We start from the raw sequence: 17,500 nt of genomic DNA on the forward strand, positions 1-17,500 counted from the left end.
TATTCAAATATCCTTATTAGCGCTTCTTATTAGGCTATATGTAGCTTAAATAATGACATAATCAGGCCGTATAGAATGCAACATGTTTAATAGCCTAACTTTCAATAGATGAGGAAAAACATGAACGTCGCAATAACGAGGCATAGTGTTACGAGTAGCTATGTGTGTGCGGGAGAATGGCAGTGTGCGGATGCGTGTGTGAGTGACGTCAGCGAGTGAGTGGACGAGCGAGGAGAGCGAGCGGTAGCGCGTGTGTCTAGTGAAGAAGCAAACGAGTCCGGTAGAATAAAGTACCCATCCTGTCAATAATCGGTGGCCGCTTCATTCCGACCTATAAGCAGACAAACTGCCAGTCAAATCACACAAAACAATAGAGACAGGATCACACAGGCAATTTTTTTCGCGCTTGGCCCACTCTGCATAAATGTCGTTCATATCGCATATGAGGACTTCGACGGCTGTGGAGAAATGCAATCCTCCGTAGCCACGGAGAGCTGTGATCACAGAGAGGGCATCTCGTCACATATTTACGGCATCGATAGGAGGGGGCGCTGTCAGCAGACTATTATTTAGACAAATTATTAGCAAATTTCAATCGGACAATTTGACCGAAGAGTTAGAAAGGGCATATCGCGCTTCTGCCTTCTCACACCGCGAGACAGGTTCGTGGCTTTGAGTATCGCGATTTTCGGTTTGATACGCGTATCGTTACAGCCCTAGTGTGTGTGTGTGTGTGTGTGTGTGTGTTTGGGTGTGTGTGTGTGTGTGTGGGTGTGGGTGTGTGTGTGTGTGTGTGTGTGTGTGTCTGTGATTCGTGAGGACTTACGATACGTGGTTTAAAGGGGGGCCTGACTTTTCTCTGCTCCAGCAGGGTCCAGTCTATCTCTTTGAAGAAGGGGTGCAGTTTGATGGCGTCCTCCAGCCCGTGAGCCAGCACGCAGCCCAGCCGCTTGGTGGGACTCTTGGTCATGAACTGGACACACATGCAGAGAGACCACAGAAAAATAAGGGGAAGACGATTGAGGAATTACACAAACGTATTCCTTAATGCATTTCAACTTCACATGGATTAACGGACAATACACAATGAATACAGAAGGTGTTTGTAATACTGAGTCGTAGCATGTGCAGTTTTCAATACATCGCTAACAGCAAGCTGTTTATTAAATGACTGCAACGAGGGCCAGGGGAAATAAAGGGTTGAGTGTTGCAAGAAGATTTGCCCAAGTTCTCCCAATTTCGTTCTCAGGTATGTTAAGAGCTGCAACACTATTGAGGAATCCCTTTAAATTCTGAGTTGTGACTGCTCAGCATGTGTCCTTAAAAACGGATGACATGGGTGGCCAATCAGGAAACAGGGCTGCGGTCAAGAGTCCAAGTCTAAATCCTCTCAAAGATAAACACACTCACTTTCCCACAAGGCTTTGCATTTAAACTCCACTGACTAAGTGAGCAGATAAACAATTGGATTGATGGACAAGACACATGAGTACACACACACACACACACACACACACACACACACACACACACACACACACACACACACACACACACACACACACACACACACACACACACACACACACACACACACACACACACACACACTTAAACACAGTGTGCCAATGTACATAGGACACAATAGATTGTTTCCCCCCAGGGTCTTATAACGAGTGAATGAGAGAGTTCTTTTCACTTTATATATATATTTCAATCTGTATTGAATTGTATTTTAGACAATTATTAGAATTTTATTTTTGCAAACAAGGCCCCTTGAATCTTGAAAGAGAGAGAGAGAGAGAGAGAGAGTGAGAGAGAGAGAGAGTGAGAGAGAGAGAGAGAGCGAGAGAGAGAGAAAGAGCAAGAGAGAGAGAGGGAGAGAGGGAGAGAGAGAGAGAGAGAGAGAGAGAGAGAGAGAGAGAGAGAGAGAGAGAGAGAGAGAGAGAGAGAGAGAGAGAGCTGGTAAAAGACTATAATAGCCAAAGTTGAAAGTCAGCCCCCCCCCCCCCCCCCCCCCCCCCCCCACACACACACCCTCCCCTCTCTGCAGACCAGAGCCTCGGGGTGCGTCTGTCTGTCTGTCTGTCTGTCGGGTGTGTGTTCAACGTACCGCCTTGAGGATGGACACGGCCTCCTTGCCCAGCCACACGGGGTACAGCACGTCGTCGTGGAGGATGGACTCAAACAGGTCGTCCTCATTGTCCGCCTCAAAGGGGGGCTGGCCCGCCATCATCTCATACATCAGGACCCCCAGGGCCCACCAGTCCACTGAGGGGCCGTAGTCCAGCTCCTGGAGGATCTACACACAAACACGTTACATTAGTACACACACACACACAACACATAACCACACACACACACACACAACCACACACACACACACACATGGACACACAACACATTATTATACACACACACACACACGCACACACACGTTACATTAGTGCACACACACACACACATGGACACACGTTACATTAGTACACACACACACACGCACACACATGGACACACACATTATATTTACATACATAAATACACATATTATATTAAGACACACTCACACTAACATATTACATGTACACACCATCACGCATGCACACACAAAAGCTCACACCAAACACAGGTACACATACACTCAAACACATGCACAAAAACACACACACACACACACACACACACACACACACACACACACACACACACACACACACACACACACACACACACACACACACACACACACACACACACACACACACACACACACACACACACACACACCAGGGCGGATAGTATATAGATACACCCTCCTACTGAAGTTCCTACTTCCTACCTGTACAGAGAGTAAAACACACAGACAACAATTTAGTCACTCACGCCATGAGGTTATAAAAATACACTTTGTGTGTGTGTGTGTGTGTGTGGGCCCTTAGTGTGTTTGCACATGCTGTAAAGTCTGTTCAGAAGCAATGAAAATTAACGCTGCTATAAAAGCTGCTTTAGTGTCATTGTTGTTTTATTGTTACCAACGCTCCTCTCTCAACGTGTGATCTAACAGTAAAAGACGTCTTTGTTCAGACTGACTCAACATGGCATAAAGAAACACACAGACACGTAGCGGGACGGGCCGCTGGGGGCTGACCTCGGGTGCAATGTAGTCTGGTGTGCCGCAGAAGGTGGCGGTGGTGACCCCATCCAGGATACCCTCCTTGCACATGCCGAAGTCGGCCAGCTTACAGTGGCCCTCTGCGTCGAGCAGGATGTTGTCCAGCTTCAGGTCTCTGGGAGGTAAAGAAGAGACGGACGGGTTGTAGAACTGACAGACACACAGATGGGTTGGGGTACTGAAAGACAGACAGACGGGTGTTTGTTTGGAGTACTGACAGACACACAGACCGGTTGGAGAACTGAGAGAAACACCGGCGGGTTGGAGTACTGAGAGACACACAGTAATTGGGAGGAGGTCCACATTGGGCCCCTACCACATGAGGCAGGTTATGCGACATCATCATCGCTGGGTTGAACCTCACCTCGGACGAAACACTTCTACTGTGTTGTGGCAGAGCCTCTGTGGGGAGATGGCACAGAGCCTGGGCTGGAAACTGTAAACTTTTTTGTTTGGTTTCCTGTTTTGTTTAGAGATTTTCTACCAGAGGAAACTCAATGGCGTGAGTGGATGAAGCTGCCAATAGGTGTATTTCCACATTGGCCAGTCTACGGGGTTGCTTTGAAACCTTTACAGACATGGCTGGCAGTTTACTACTGCTGGCGGTGTTCACTTTTAACAGCCAACTACAAGCTTATAGATCCCGGCCTCCAGCAACATGATTGGTCAAAACAAATGTGATATAAAAGAAAGTGAAACTACCTGTTCAGCCAGATTTGATTAATATCTAAAGATATGTATGACTAGTTGCAGCTACACAAGTCAACCACACAAGTTTTTGGTGGCTTCTAAGAAAGCAAGGAGATTGAAAAATGTATTGATTTCTTATTTTCATATTTGATCATTTATTTAAAGGTGCAGTGTGTAGGACAGTGCTATCTAGCGGTGAGGTCGCAGACTGCAACCCACTGAACAACCCACAAACCCCTCCCTGTCAAACGACATTGGAGAAACTACAGCGGCCTGTTGGCCTGTAGGGTGCAAGTTGGTGTTCCCAATGGGATGTAATTGTCGGGTAGCCAGTGTCAAGGGAGGAGGTTCCATGATAGATCTACCCATTGTATTATGTCATTCAATCTGAAAAAACTACAGGTCATAGCACAGAAGAAGGATAGCGATTAGGCAATGTTCTTTGAAAATGATAGGGCAGTTTGTCCTGACTACTGCAGAAACACGGTGGTGCAACATGGCGTGCTCTGTGTAGAGTTCCAGCCCTCTAAATAGATATGAAGGGATCATTCTCATGTAACAATAATCCGAATCATCATCGGATTATCCACTCTCTAGTTTCTGTTTTTACTGCTATGGTATATAGCTACTGATGTATCATTTATTTTGCTTATTGTCTTGCGATATGAAAGGCTTAAAATACAAAGCTGCTCACGAGAGAGAGAGAAAGAGAAAGAGAGAGCGAGAGAGAGAGAGAGAGAGAGAAAGAGAGCAAGAGATAGAGAGAGAGAAAGAGAGCAAGAGATAGAGAGAGAGAAAGAGAGCAAGAGAGAGAGAGAAAGAGAGAGAGAGATAAGGTGAGTAAAGAGTGATGAGTGAAGAGAGGTGAGCGTGGACACAGCCGCTCCCTGCTTGATGGTTGATTGCTACAAAAATGTCAACATGTTCTCCGCACGTCTTTGACTCTGAGCTCAACAACCCTGACATTGGCTGTGTGTCTGGGTGTGTGCGTGTGTGTGTGTGTAAGTGTATTTGTATGTGTATGTACATGTCTCCTAAATCAAAGGCTAATGCAATTTAACCCTTTTTCAGGCAATCCCATCCTCCTTTAAAATGTTGCTTGTGAGGTGACACTGTTCCATCCCATAATGCTGTGCTGCACCTGGTAGGTGTAACTTATCGAAATTCCTACTGTGGAGTTACCATGACGATCTCTCGTTGAAGCCATACAGGAATGCAACCAGAACAAATGTCAAATCAGGTGATTTATTTCTGAAAATAAACTTTTACTTTATAGTCAGGCGTTTGCCAAAGTCTGCCAACAAAACTAGCAGACTTTGCTGATGATTCAGAAATGTTTCCCTGCAATGGTATTGGCATCTTACCCAACAACCCCCAAAGTTTGCCAGCGTCTTGTACAGAGATGTGTTATCAGCGGTGCATGGCAACACTCTCCCGCTTGGACCAGTGCTAGCGGAGCTGTCCTCACTCTCCACTGACACTGTCCTGAGGATCGGGGGTTAACGCCACGGCCAAAGCCAACGCCATTGTGCCCCGCCAAACCCAGTCTAACGAAGAAGAGGACAGCATACTTGTTGACTTGTTTATCCCTGGCCTGTTCTCTCGGTGGGGGGACAATGAAAGTAGCGAAATACTTAATAGTGTTTGCCTCCGCCCTCAAGGCTGAGATGACATTGCTTTTGAATTGAACACCTGCGGCCAAGAAATAAAACCCAATTACCATTGGATTGTAATAAGGAGCCCTTTTATTACACATCACTAGGCTTCAGCCATATCTAATTTATATTTCATCTCCTGCTGCTGTGTTTATGCCGCGTCGTGGAGCGTCTTGGATGTGTAAAGAAAGGGAAACAGGATGTGGTCGGTAAAGGTACAAAAACAGGAGACTGTTGTGGAAAAAAGGCCACATTTTGCTTGTTGAGTACCAACATGAATTTGAAGTCAGAGGATGGGCACAAATGCATTTTCAATGGTCCTAATTATCTATGATAATTTCTGTGAGCAGGTCATATGCTCCCTGCATTAATGGGCCTTCTATCCATTCATCCATTCATCAATCCTTCCATTCATCCATCCATCCATCCATCCATTCATTCATTCATCCATCCATTTAAACACTTTCCCGTCATTCATCCATCCATCCTGAACATGATCCAAAAGTTAGGTGGCAGAACAGAACATGCATACATACCATAAATCACAAAAAAATTGATATATTTATACATGGTCAGAATCATCTGACGATGAAAGGAATAGAGGGCAGGATACCACGTTCCATGCAGTGCATATGTACGAGACCTGTAGCCGTCAGGACAATTGCATGTGATGTGTGAAAGCCCTTTGACATGTGTTTCACTATTGCAAGAAGGGTATGGAACACCATCGAACCACCCCATCAAGCAATTCAAATAGAAGTAGATGTTGATTCCATGCAGGTCATAACAGTGCATTGTTAGTACTTTCTACACACCTCTCTTTGTGTATATAATGTTATTAATGGGGTATGTGTTTATAAAGACCTGTTGGTGAGCGGATTGAATGTATGTACATATACACATGAACACCGATGGCATTCTTTTTTCCTTCTCCAGGAACCGGAAAAACCTGAATCATAACACGCATATTTGAGGTGTCCACAGAACTTTCTAGCACTCGTTCTTCTTCAGCAGAGTACAAGCAGTCCTACTCCAATGTCCCGGTCTTTTCTCCTTTGAAAGATGTTAAATTGTGAATACATGAAGGAGTGGGGTGAGGAACCAACCTCATGAAGGGGTGAGGAACAAACATCATGAAGGGGTGAGGAACCAACCTCATGAAGGGGTGAGCAACCAACCTCATGAAGGGGTGAGGAACAAACATCATGAAGGGGTGAGGAACAAACATCATGAAGGGGTGAGCAACCAACCTCATGAAGGGGTGAGGAACAAACATCATGAAGGGCTGAGGAACAGAGAGCATGAAGGGGTGAGGAACAGAGAGCATGAAGGGGTGAGGAACAGAGAGCATGAAGGGGTGAGGAACAGAGAGCATGAAGGGGTGAAGAACAGAGAGCATTAAGGGGTGAAAAACAGAGAGCATGAAGGGTGAGGAATAGAGAGCATGAAGGGGTGAGGAACAGGGTATGAAGGGGTGAGGAACAGAGAGCATGAAGGGGTGAGGAACAGGGTATGAAGGGGTGAGGAACAGAGAGCATGAAGGGGTGAGGAATAGAACATGAAGGGGTGAGGAACAGAGAGCATGTAGGGTTGAGGAACAGAGAGCATGAAGGGGTGAGGAACAGGGAGCATGAAGGGGTGAGGAACAGAGAGAATGTAGGGGTGAGTAACAGGGCAAGAAGGGGTCAGGATCAGAAAGCATGAGTGAGGGGGAGAGAAGAAGTGAGGAAAGGACTGAGAGAGAGACAGAGAGAGTAAAAAACAAATGACAGGTGATATAGATAGAAGCCATAATTAGATAGCTTGTTGGAGATAATGTGCAGAAAGTGTGTGTTTGTGTGTGTGTGGGGAGGTGTAGGGAGCAGTCTCCTTATCGACTTGTTTCTCCTCTGTCTGCGAGCCATGACAGGTATGCAGGCTACGCTCTGTGCTTGCGTGCGAGTGAGAGTCGGTCGCTCGTGGTTTTTGGCAGCCAACAGAAGTCAAAGACAAATGAGAATAATCACTTCTATTGGCAGGGTGTGACAAGAAATGCAAAGTGTTACGTCTGGTGTTGACAGCTGCTAATCCAGACAACGGGAGCGCGGGAAACCATAAATCATGAACAATATGATGAATTGTGATCAAAATAGATTAGTTAAGTTGTTTTATATAGTCAAAATGTGGTGACGTTAATTGTATAGGCATATTGAAATATAATGTGGATGTGTTTGTGTGTGTGCATGCGCACAAACACACACACACACACACACACACACACACACACACACACACACACACACACACACACACACACACACACACACACACACACACACACGCACACACACACTCATGCAGAAACTTCCCTTCACCTCGATGTACACCTCTTTCTCCGTCACTGAAGTCTGTGTTACACAATAGTGCCACATTATAGATCCATGCTTGAACAACAGGGGCAGGGCCTCCTTAATAGGGGCTGTGGAGACAACAATGTGCTGTGATGTGGCCGGCACCGCCGCAGCGGGCTAGCTTCTGCTCTGAGACCACATAGTCTGGGGTGCTTTTGATACATGCAGGAACAACGACAACAGACCAGTCTCACCAGCCTTCCTGTCCCCAAAGCGGAGAGACGGGGGGAGGGAGAGAGAGGGGGAGAAAGGGGGTTAAAGAAAGAGGGAGATGAAGAGAGAGAGAGAGAGAGAGAGAGAGAGAGAGAGAGAGAGAGAGAGAGAGAGAGAGGGGTGAGGAAAAGTGAGTTGGCAAGATAAAGAATTAGAGAGAGAGAGAGAGGGGTGAGGAAAAGTGAGTTGGCAAGATAAAGAATTAAAGAGCAGGCGACCGGGGGTGGTAGAGAGTTTGTCTAAACTGGAGCAGCAACAGATTAAATTCAAGTAAAAATAAAGTCAATCATTGTTTCAAAAGTGTACATAATAAAATAAATCACATAAACGAAGGAAGGAAACGAAAAAATTCGGAGAACACAGTGAAAAAAAGAGAAGGAAAAGAGAGAAGTGAACTTGTCTGACCCGACCGTCAGTCTGGTCACTAAACAAAGGCCTTACACACTTTTTACCTTGTTCAAGCCTTACCCTTAGACTTGGAACCCTCTTTACTTGTTTCTATGGGTCTATGAGCATATGTGTGTGTGTAAGTGTGTTGCAGTAGAATCCCGATAGTAAAGTTAATGTATATAAGAGAATGTAATACAAGTATGAATATCGCTGAGCAAAGACCACAGCATCACTTACCAGACTAGTGTGTACAAACTAACATATACACAACCAACAGGCGTTTGTGTGAAACATGTACAGTCAGCAATCAGCCAGTGATTAAACCGCAAGATGAGGACACTATAGAAGAAGTTACATAAACCATTTCCTGAGTTGGAAACAGATTGTTCCCTCAACACACATCACGGTTCTTCACAATAGTGTTATGATTTGGCCGGCAGATGGTCTAGAGTGCAGGGCACATGTTTGCTGTCGGTTGACAATGATATTATGACTGTTGCGGACAGACAAGAGCAGGCTAATATAGCTGGGAAGCTGCATGAAAGAGGAAGTGATGCCATTCTGCCCCCAGGATGACACTGTCCTTAGGTTCCTGCGTCGAGACTTCATATTATTGATTATTATTTGACAAACACGATGATAAAGGATTCGTGATTTGTTAGAAAGTCTGCCATAAAAATGGATGACAACATTCAATCCAATACATGGTAACTGGACTGTATGTATATAGCGCTTTTCTAACCAGTGGCCACTCAAAGTGCTTTACAATATCCATCCAAACATTCACACAATAAACGCCCAATGTGTGGCCCCCGGCGGGAGGGGGGGGGTTACCTGTAGATGACCCCGTGGCGGTGGAGGAACATCAGGGCCGACGTGACCTCGGCGGCGTAGAAGCGGGAGCGGGCCTCGTCGAACTTCCTGGACCTCTGGATCTGGAACATCAGGTCGCCTCCGTTCACGTACTCCATCACAAAGAACAACCTGTCCTACAGACAGAGAGCGACGGAGGGCGGGGGAGAGGGAGAGAGGAAGAGAGACAGAGGAAGATGAAGACATGTGATGGCCTGCCTTGGAGACTTCTTTTATTTATCATAGCAGTCCCAGATTTAGAGAACCCCACATTTTGACCATCTAGTAACAGTGGACACACACACACACACACACACAAATTGGCCTTGTTTCAAGATTTTCAGTAGCCATTGTTTATATAGGATATGAGTTTTAGCATCGAAAGTTATTGAGTGCCAGAGGAAGAGAGAGAGAGAGAGAGAGAGAGAGAGAGAGAGAGAGAGAGAGAGAGAGAGAGAGAGAGAGAGAGAGAGAGAGAGAGAGAGAGAGAGAGAGTCCTATAGGGTTCTTGTTTTTCCCAGTGGAAGGGAGCGGTGTGTCTGATATAAAAAGCTCTGTGCATAGGACCTGGAGGATGCGTCCATAAGGGCCATTGTCTGGAGCCATGTGACTCTTTTACTGTACGTCCACACCAGGAGGGACCAAAGCGTCAAAGACGCTTTGGTCGCTCACAAAGTTTCGCTGCGAATTTTTCTGTTCGCTTTGGTCATGACGTACAATTCAATTATGCAGACGGATTTAAAGGAGCCGTATGCGTTTAGTAGGCCCTACAGACAGCCATATCAAATAGTGAACTCTCCCATACACCTTGGCCATATTGCCGAGACGGTTTTGCTTGTTCGATAAAGTGCTTCGACAACAAGTAGGACAGTGATTCCCCCCAATACAAAAAAAATCCTAAAATGTAGGCTAATTACAACCGAGAACAAAACCCTGCGTGCTGTAGTAGTTAAAATATGTTTCACTGATCTGGATCTGCAAATCATGATCTGCACTCATTCGTCGCATTCAAAACAAATAGATATTCGCGCACATGGCTAATTTGCATACGCGCACAGGACTGGTTGGCTCCGCAAGGCAAATAATGCAACATCTATCTAGGCTTTTCTGTCTATCTATCTATCAACGCGTGTCTAGTTTTAATGTGATGTATTGTGTGTATGTCCAGTCAGACTTGTTCTGTGTGGTCTTGTAGGCTACTGTCCTGTGTGGGCCGAACCACCTAAATGGATTCCCGACGATTTGTGTCGTTTGGTATTAATAAAGACTTGACTAGGCTTTCTATTGCTAAGTTCTTCAGGGAAAGAGGGGTCGAATCCAAAGGAATAGCTTTAAAGAGACTTTATTTGTATAAAGTATTTTCGGTATGGTAAACTGATGCTCTGAAGTAAAGAGAGATTGAAGATGTGCCTTAGCACGTGCGAGAGTATTCTCCCAGCTGATCCAAAACATAAACCCACGTATGTCCTATCGCTGCCTGGAGAGTTCTGAAGTCAATGTGGGTCTGTAGGCTGTTATGATCTGATCAGCGCGGTCCGGAAGTAGTGGGGGGAACCGATGTGAGATAATCTTCGGTAATTTCTCGCCTGGTCTGTGATGCTGCCTTCTGTGGCTAAAGTATATATTACAGTCTTCAGTAGGGTCTTGCTCCCCTTGTGGCTATGTATGGTATTTACGGCTTATATGTTTGGTCCTGCATCATTGGAGCTATGTGAAGGTAGCTTAGATTCTTAAAATACGTAACACTATCTATCTAGACTAGATATATCCCTTGTCATTTATCCCTCGTCTTGTCGATTAGTTTGTTTATATGACGATTTCAAAAACTTTTTTGGTTTTGTTTAAAGCATGCTACACGCGATTGGTTGGTTAGATTGGTGGCATGGAGAGCAAATTAAAATGATTCCCGCTTAAATACGAACGTTCTAGATGTAGCCTATAAATACTCCCGCTTATCATCACTTGATATCCAAACCACTACGGCGTTTCGATCTCTGAACTGAAAAGGGGTGGGTTCGTACAACACCGGGTGCCCAGTTACAGCCGCGATTAATACTTCAGCCGACATTTTGTTCAGTGAGTGAATAAAGGTAGGTAGGAACCAAAGTGCCTGCCGATGTTCCCTGGGATCCACGCAAGCGAAGAGCGTCTACATTCCGATTGGCTGTCAGTGTTTGGCCGCTGAAGCGAATAATAGTCATTTGCATAAAGTTAAAAAGTTTTCAACTTCTTTTTGACGCTCTGGTCGCTCAACTTTGGCTGCTGGTAGCGTTGGTCGCTTTGGTCGCTTTGGTCGCTCTTGCCCATAGAAAGTGAATGACTTCCGGCGATTTGGTCGCTCAATTCGCTTCTGGTGTGGACGGACAGTTCGAGGTACAGAGGGATGTCAGTGAAGGTCTCTGTGTCAGACTCTGGAGTACAGCACTTCCACCACGCACACACCCAGCTTTCACCAGGAACACACGACTACTGCCTCCACAGCTCTGACACACACACACACACACACACACACACACACACACACACACACACACACACACACACACACACACACACACACACACACACACACACACACACACACACACACTTTCATCAATTTAAAGTTGATATTAAACAATTCGATGAATCATTGTCCCTCTTTTTTGTATAGTATTAACACTACATTTTTGCTGGTTGTAGCATCACGTAAATATTTGGTTGCTTTTTGTTATCACGGATCAGTATGAAAGTAAAAGTTAGTTTCTGCTTTTCGACAAGCCAATTTAAAATGATCTGTTTGAGCACTGAAGAGGTGGGATGGTCATTGGTGATTATTCATTGAAGCGATAAGCGAGGCCGCGGTTTACAGGGAGAAAAACAGCTAGGGGGAGCTATTAGGAACGTTGTGGAGCATTTTAGTATTTTAAGGAATAGGGTATTGCTTCTATTTAAAGGTTTGTAAAATGGTTACTCTAGACTAACTAGCAAGATTTCACAAAAACGGAGCAATATAAAATGCGATCATTAATTGAAAAAATAACATAATTCTTCCGCCACGCAATATAGTTCCCCAGTGGCTAAAACTTGCGTTTGGTGTAAAACGAGCACAAGGCGTTCTGCTCGCCTTTGAAAAAGCGCGCTGATTTGGAATGTGGTTTCATATGTCGTCACATAGCATCTAAGCTCCTCCCCTTACTCTGCCTGGCCCACCCAGAGAATTTGGCCCGCCAATGAGACACGACCGTGCGAGCGACACGCACGTATATATGTGTGTGAATACACACACTGTAACGCAAGTGTTTCTTGTCGGGACATCTCTTGTATTTCCACAATGAGACTGTAGTGGGGGTTATCTCAGCCATGGTTGAGAAGGAATTTGGGGAAAGGAACTTTGCCTTTGACTCCCTGAAGTACAGGAACTGCGACATGGCGTTGGTTGCCGCGAGGCACAACCGCCGCGAAGCACCACTGCCCGGCAGCGGGCAGCCGGCAGCATGCAGCGCACGGTTCAGTCTACCTCAGATTGATGTGAAAGTGGAAGAACCAGAGATGTCGACGAAGTCGTTTGTGATTCATAATATCGTCTGGAGGCGCACACAGTTTTTGGCCGTGATAATATGTATTATATGATATAGATATCTATGTATTATATGATATTATTTAGATATAGAGCTCCAGGACTGTAACGCAAGTGTTGTACACTTCCTTGTTATTTGGATAACCGTTCTGCTTTCGGTGTTATGGCGCATTACACGCCGGACTCGTCTCTGGTATTCATACAACGAGACTCATGGTGGTGGGGGTTATCTCAGCCATGGTTGAGAATGATTTGGGGGAAAGGAACTTTGGCTTTGACTCCCTGAAGTAGGCTACATGAACCACGACATGGAGGAGAAAGGGATTGTTGGCCGCGAATGTCTCCCGCTTGAGCCCCGCTTCCCGCTGCCGAGGGACCACCGCCTCGGCGCTGCAGGAGGCGGAGGTGCCTAAGTGCTGCCCGGGCCCGGCAACAAACCCTTTCTCCTCCATGTCGCGGTTCAGTCTACTTCAGATTGATGTGGACTTGGAAAAACCAGGAACGGTTTGAGATTCATAATATCGGCTCACACAGCTTTTGGCCGTGATAATATATATTATATGATATAGATATCTATGTATCTAATATTATTTAGATATAGAGCTCCAGGACTCCCGTGTGTTCTAGAATATTTACAGAACACGGCTAAAGGCTGTGTGCGCCTCGCCATTGCGATACATCCACTGTAAACAGAGCGCATGGTACCGTGGCTGCAAGCTGCTCAGGGCCACACCCCCACCCTCCTCCTTGACCCGCCTCGCTCCTCCTCATTTGCATTATAGCTACGGACACCAAAACAGCGCATTTGGGGGAAGCTCAATGTGCGACTGGCTCGGAGTGGCTGTAACTCTGCACCACGGCTGAATTTCGGGGACGTCTTTGAAAACTGTGTTAGTGGCTCCTATATTAAAGCATCCATAAAATAGCATGTCATGGCACCTTTAAGAAAGCAAACTAGAAAATTGAGTTAAACCACATAGGCTTCAGGACTTAATTTAGGCTACTCTAACATCCCTATCAAAACCTGCAAATCCAAATTTGGCTCTTTAATATCGCATTTGGTCGCCACATGGAGAACAGCGGAATCACACTACAGCACTCAATTAAAATTCCATCCTCACCTTCCTTTATTTAATAATTTTTCCCTTTGCTTGGGTGGTCACTCGATTTTTCCTCCCTCAATGGAGTGATAAGGGGATCAATACACTTTCGGACATCACATCAGATAATACTCTCTGATCTTTTCAAGACCAGAAATCCCATTTCAACCTACCGGGCACTGGTGTGCGAGACTTTGTGTGTGAGAGACTTTTGGAGTATGGTGTCCAACAGAATGTCTATAGTGCTTGAGCGTACCATCCCCTGCTCCCCAAGTAATTGCTGAACGATTTCACTGGTTTGGATCTTTCTTTGATGCACCAACGCTAGCACAGAGATGGAAAGCACCTCTTGATCTATCTTATCAACACTTGGTGAACACAGTTATAGATCTGGCTAAGCTAGGGAAATCTGTGGCCAGCATGCATGGAGCGCAAGCTAAAAACCTCAGCTTGTGGTCATCCTTTATCGTTAGTATGTTGGGGGAGTAGCCATGATTTACTTTCCTTCTTCTACTTCTTTCACATCTGTTATCCTAAATTTCTGACTCAGACTCAACAACTCTACTGAGCTGTTCAGATGACTGATTTTCTCTAGGTGGGGGGGCGAGACCTGTGTGTGTGTGTGTGTGTGTGTGTGTGTGTGTGTGGTGGGGGGGGGGGGGGGGAGTGCGTGTTGATGAATGTTGTGTGTTGTCTCATTTGTGTATGTGTAACTGTTTAATGTCAAATGTTGTCTTATTTGCGTTTATGTCTTATTGGTGTATGTTGTCTTATTTGTGTTTACGTCAAATGTTGTATGTTGTCTTATTTGTGCAAATGCCTAACTGTTTTCTATACGTCTATCTGTTTGTTGTATAAATCATAAAATAAAAAATTTATCACAAAAAAAGGAAGCAAATGGTTGCCTAGTAACAAGGTCCAGCATACTTTGAGATTTGCGGCACATTTGTCCGACCAGAGCGATCAGTTTAGTTAAACCTAAGGCTGAATGACTCATTGATGAAAAATACTGATTATTAGTTCCTGTGTCCTCTGCTGCGTAGGTTCCCACCGTGATAGCGGTCGGAGCAGTATAAATACTAGGGGGAAGGGACTCAGTCTGGAATCCATTGACATTGAAGTCTTTGTGTAGGAGTTCAGCCGTCTGCGTATTTCTATTGTCTCACATGAAAGGAAGCTTGTTGGAATATTGCATTTTTGGCTTGCAGAAACAACACAGGCCAAACAACATGGGAATGTCCCAGTTAAGAAATTGTGACTCTTTCAATTGAACTCTTGAACATTGTGATTCGGGATGCTGATTCCTGTTAACCCAGACCTGAAATGACCGAGTCATCCTGTTGCCAGGAAGGACCATATTTTCCATTATTACTGCAATCTCCTTTTTATTAACAATGAGGTAGAGCCTAAAGAAGATAAACACCCATCAGTAACCACTAACTAGAACTAGGAAGAATTGACTAGAACTAACTGGAACTTACCAGAACTAACTAGAACTGCTGCAACCTTTAAAAAAAACAAAAACTTAATACAACTGAACTGCGGATGCAATCAGAATATATTTAGATAATCACGCGTGGGCAAATCAAAAATGTGTCTATATTTAGAATAGCATGCGATAACATTCTGTGTGGTTTTTAAATTGTGCGTATGTGTGGGCCTTACATAAGTGTGTACCAAAGCACTTTTTTTCTCATTTCTTTCTCCTCCTTCGCCGAGCGAAATTAAACAGGATGTTGAAATAGTTTGTTTAAATGGACCCGGGTCTCCGACGGTCCCACCCAATCAAATGTGAACAAACAGTCCCGGGCTGCAATTAGAAATGCACAGAAGATACTGCTGCGTCTAAGAACTGCTACACACGCACACAACCCCACACACACACCCACACGAATGCAAGCACGCAGGCACACACGCAAACAGACACAATCCTGCCTTAAAGCTGGTCTTGCTAAAATATCTATTTACATAATTGGACATTGGTATGACATGATCACACATACATAGGCCGACATATACATGCATAAGGCTGTACGTCTATGTGTGTAGTCACGACAACCTATCTTGCAGCTTATATACATAATATGCACACACACACACACACACACACACACACACACACACACACACACACACACACACACACACACACACACACACACACACACACACACACACACACACACCAACACACTCAGATACACACACACACACTCACACACACACACACACACACACACACACACACACACACACACACACACACACACACACACACACACACACACACACACACACACACACACACACACACACACATATACATCACCTTTTACTTGGCTTCTTTCTAAAAACAAACTCAGGGAGAATAGGTGTTCTGCAGCACTGCAGCATTAAAACCACACAGAGAAAACGTTGGAAGGAAGATCTGGAAGGAGAGGTAATGGTGCGTTTGACACTTCATGACCTCATTTCAATTCATCCCATGGAAAACGAGGCCAAGATGGAAACGGAGCGTGAACTTTTGTCCGAAAAATGAATACAAAAAAAGCAAAACCAAAAACGAAAACAAAGTTGCCTTATTTTCTACGGAACACTGCGAGTCATTACCACGGGCTCGTTAGCTGTTACCACTAACAGCTGTCCCAGGACGAAGCCTGCTTATGGACTGCAGGTCCTTGTGTCTTTCACACAAGCAAAACATTATGCTTTACTTTCTTTTAAGCAATCAATAGTATGGGCAGTTTATCATGGACAAATATCAAATTGATGAGGGAATAAATGGAATAGTTTCCATTTCAAATTATAGACTGAATTGTCTGAACACAAAAAAGATCATTTTTATAAATCACTACTCCATATTGTGTGGCTGTTGACTTTGAGAAGAAGTGTTTTCTTTACACAATGACAGCAACAGGAAGTCCTTCTAATTGGTGGACAGTGGGTATTGTGTGTGTGTGTGTGTGTGTGTGTGTGTGTGTGTGTGTGTGTGTGTGTGTGTGTGTGTGTGTGCGTGTGTGTGTGTGTGTGGCCCTGGAGCCAGTGTAAGAATGTTTATCCTTGAACCCCCCCCCGTCCCCCGTCCCCCGTCTGCACATGGCTGCTGAGCCTCACATAGTCCTGTACGTCCACTGTGTCCCAGCACCACCTCACATGCAGACGGGCATGAATGGATGCATGATACGTTTTATGTGTTCATGTGTGTTGTATGTGTTTATGAGCATAATGTGAGTTTGCTGTAACTGTTAACCATACACATCCATGTATTGGGTACAAGGTCACCAAAGTTCGACATGAAACTTGTACGCATTTGTTCTTCTTTCGCATGACACACACACACACCCACACACCCACATCCACACCCCCACACCCCCCCCCCACACACACACACACACACACCCACACCCACACACACACACACACACACACCCACACCCCCACACACACACACACACACACACACACACACACACACACAC

The 17,500-nt window shown here is 45.1% G+C and overlaps 1 protein-coding gene across 3 annotated transcripts in view; it reads right to left on the minus strand.

Moving 5' to 3' along the window:
- Positions 1-10: 10 nt before the first annotated feature.
- LOC132473713 (protein kinase C epsilon type-like) overlaps positions 11-17,500 on the minus strand; it is a 78,428-nt gene continuing 60,938 nt past the window's right edge. For all 3 annotated transcript variants that reach the window (XM_060073943.1, XM_060073944.1, XM_060073945.1), the window contains 4 exons: positions 9,345-9,499; positions 3,149-3,287; positions 2,114-2,302; positions 11-973 (listed from right to left, as the gene is read on the minus strand). In XM_060073943.1, the coding sequence (XP_059929926.1) occupies positions 647-973; positions 2,114-2,302; positions 3,149-3,287; positions 9,345-9,499 (810 nt within the window). In that variant the 3' untranslated portion in view covers positions 11-646. The remainder of the gene's footprint in view (positions 974-2,113; positions 2,303-3,148; positions 3,288-9,344; positions 9,500-17,500) is intronic.

This window comes from Gadus macrocephalus, chromosome 15 (assembly GCF_031168955.1).
Source record: "Gadus macrocephalus chromosome 15, ASM3116895v1".
Taxonomy (NCBI): Eukaryota; Metazoa; Chordata; class Actinopteri; order Gadiformes; family Gadidae; genus Gadus; species Gadus macrocephalus.